This window comes from Elephantulus edwardii, unplaced genomic scaffold (genome assembly GCF_000299155.1).
Source record: "Elephantulus edwardii isolate Elephantulus edwardi_28Jun2011 unplaced genomic scaffold, EleEdw1.0 scaffold00437, whole genome shotgun sequence".
Lineage (NCBI taxonomy): Eukaryota > Metazoa > Chordata > Mammalia > Macroscelidea > Macroscelididae > Elephantulus > Elephantulus edwardii.
In genome coordinates this window covers 166,211-169,478 of record NW_006400187.1, presented here as the reverse complement: position 1 = coordinate 169,478, position 3,268 = coordinate 166,211, and the positions used below count along the sequence as shown (strand labels likewise).

Here is a 3,268-nt window from a genome sequence, read left to right as displayed (position 1 = left end):
TTAGCACAATTAAATGTTCTGGGATTCCCATTCTTCTCAGAGTCAGCCACAGTTTGTTATGATCCACACAGTCAAATGCCTTTACAATCCTGAAATATACTTTTCTTAATTTTAAACCATGTAATGTTTTTTGCTCTGTTCACATAATAGCTTCTTTATATAGATAGGGGTTTCGAATTAGCATGATTAAGTGTTCTAGGATTCCCATTCTTCTCAAGGTCAGCTATAGATTGTTATGATCCACATAGTCAAATATCTTTGCATAGTCAATAAAGCACAAATGGACATTCTCCTGGTATTCTTTGATTTCAACCAGGATCTATCTGACATGAACAATGAATGATATTCCTGGTGCCAAATCCCTTCTAAATACACTTGAACTTCTGACTGGTCTCTATGTACTGTTCTAACCATTTTTAAATGGTCTTCAGTATTTTACTTGCATGTGATATTAATAATATTGTTCAAAAACTTCCACCCTCTGTTGGATCACCTTTCTTGGGAGAGGGGACAACTAAAGATCTCTTCCACTCAGTCAGCCTGGCATAAGCTGGTAAACTCATCGAAGACTCCATCTGTCATTTGAAATTTTTACTTTTCTCACTGATTAATAGACTAATAGTCAAAATTCAAGGTGTTGTCTGTAGAAGAGAGTTTTGTGTGTGACTCTGGAGGAAGTTCCTTGTGTCTTTAGTCTTTTGCTCCTGGGTGACTGACTTCATGATGTCTGACATTTCTTTTCCTTCATATGCTTCTCTGACTTTCTTGCTTTTTAAAAAAAAATATCTTAAGTGGATTTAATACACATCCCTATACTAATCCTATCTTATTAACATAACAAAGACAGCCCATTCCCAAATGGGGTTATAGCCACAGGCTTGGAGGTTAGCATTTACAACACATATTTTTGGACACATTTCAATACATAACAGTACCCTATGTAGCTTTTTTCATATTGCTAAGCTATTCACCACATGTATATTTCTTATATTTGCCCTGAGGGAACAGATGTAAAAGTTTAAGTGTCACTCCATAAAGACATCCATACAGGAACGTGGTTGGAGAATCAAATGCGTTATTTGGTGATACTATCAGTGGAGAATTGAAAGCAAAAGTAAAACAGCCCTTTTGTTACATAATGTGCAATTCCATGCTTTCTGATCATCCAAACAGTGGAGAACTAAGAGTTGTCTACATCAGATTGATACGTTAAAAACAAAAACAAAAAAACCCACAGCTGTCAAACTGACTTTCCTAGGAATGTATTTCCTTATTTAAATTGGCAGCTAGCAGGAAATGGTACAGACTGTATGCCCATTGTCGAGTGTCCTCAAGTCAGTTTCTACACATATTTACTTCATCTGATGAGGTGGAACTGCATCATGGGATTTTCTTGAGTGAAACCTTTTTGGGAACATATCACTAGTGCTTTCTCCCACAGTGCCACTGGATAGGACTGAACCATCCACCCACTGTCTGGCAGCTGAGTGCCTAACCATTGCTTCACCAGGACTGCTTGACTCTCTGTCTAGAACCTAGTGTTTGTTTGCCTGTAAATATTGCTGAAATGCCCAGAAAAACGTAAATATTTATGCTTTCACTTTTAGTAATTGGGAAAGAATCTTCTGTATGTCTAAATTTAAGAATGTGGTGATAAAGGGAGAAGGAAGAGGGAGGCAGAGAAATACCTAGCAGGAGATACTCTTTTGCAAAGATAGAAAAAGAAATAACAATGCAATTACTTCAATTTCCAGGTTCTTCAAGAAGCCAATCAGCAATACAAGTGTATTGATTCATATTACCACACACAAGACAACTCTTTACTCTTAGTCTTTCATAACCCAATGAATGAACAGCGACTACACTGTGAATACTGGGATGTTGCTCTCCACTCCAATGTTGGATTCAGGTAATCAACTTAGATATTGTTGTTTACTGTCAAATTGGAACTGTTTCATAGCTGACTTTTTCTGGCAGTGTTCAGAGGCTGTACATTATACTGCAGGAGATTATCCATGTGTCTTTGGGATGGCAGTGCACCTCCTTCCCATTAGGCCACCAGAAGTCTCTAACCAACTTAGATGGTCCAGTTAGGTTGTTTACTTAGCTTCATACTTCTTAGCTTAGTTTTTAGATCTTTAGCCTAAAATAGGTTATTCAACTCAATGAGAATATTCTTTTGAAGGGTTGCTTCTTTATAGTATAAGTATGTAAGGAAAACTATTTTTCAAATATTACCTTAGCAATACCTCTAAAAATCTGATTGAGGCGCTCCTGTGGCATAGTCCCTATGGTGCTGCACCGGGAACAAAAAAATCTGATTAATAGTTTATTACCTTTCATTTTGTTTTATTTTTATTATTTGTGTGTGTGTGTGCCGTCAAATCGAATCCAACTAGTACAGGAGGAGATTTTTCCAGCAGAGCATCTGGTGCATTACCTTTGATTTCTAACAAATGATTATTATCTCTGATATGACCTATGAGTTATATTAAAATAGGAGATTTCAATTTCTCTGATTCTCGCTATGAGTTACGTTACTTGTAGCTGGGATTTTTTTTTATAATTGTTTTTATTATTATTATTCATTTCAGTGAACATTTACAGAGATTGTGGACTTCCATTCATTCATTGTTGCATTTTTCTCCCCACCCATCCCACCTCAACCCCAGTTTGCTTTTCTTTAAAAGCAAAAGAAAAATTCCATCATTGGTACACAATACCCCCGCACCCTCCCACCCTCACCCCAAGTATACTCCACTCTGCAACCCTCATTCCAAACTCTTATGATAATCATAATGCCCTAAAATATATTATTTTTAAACTGTTCTCTCCCTCATCAGCTTCAATGCAGTAAACATAATTTATCCAGTTTTTCTCAGACTTACCCCCACCCTGATGTCAGCCTCATTCTACAACAGTGGCACCATGGAGTATTTGTCCTTTTGTGACTGAGATATTTCACTCACCATAATGTCCTCCAGGATCACCCATTTTGAATAATATTGCATGAGTTCATTGTTTTTCAATGCAACGTAGTATTCCATTGTGTGAATATACCACAGCTTCTCTATCCATTTGTTTGTTAATGGGGACTTAGGTTGTTTCCAATTCCTTGCTATTGCGAACAAAGCCACAAAAAAACATGGGTGTGCATATATCTGCGTGGATGTCGATTATGGTCTCTTTAGGGTATATTCCCAGTAGTGGAATTGCTGGGTCAAATGGTATCTTTATTTGCAACTTTTTGAGAAAGTGCCATACTGCC

General features: G+C 37.1%; 1 protein-coding gene across 1 annotated transcript in view; it reads left to right on the top strand.

The window, feature by feature from the left end:
• SPAG17 (sperm associated antigen 17) overlaps positions 1-3,268 on the top strand; it is a 395,169-nt gene that overhangs the window by 235,184 nt on the left and 156,717 nt on the right. Inside the window, exon 18 of the mRNA XM_006902657.1 lies at positions 1,755-1,909. Within this exon, the coding sequence (XP_006902719.1) occupies positions 1,755-1,909 (155 nt within the window). The remainder of the gene's footprint in view (positions 1-1,754; positions 1,910-3,268) is intronic.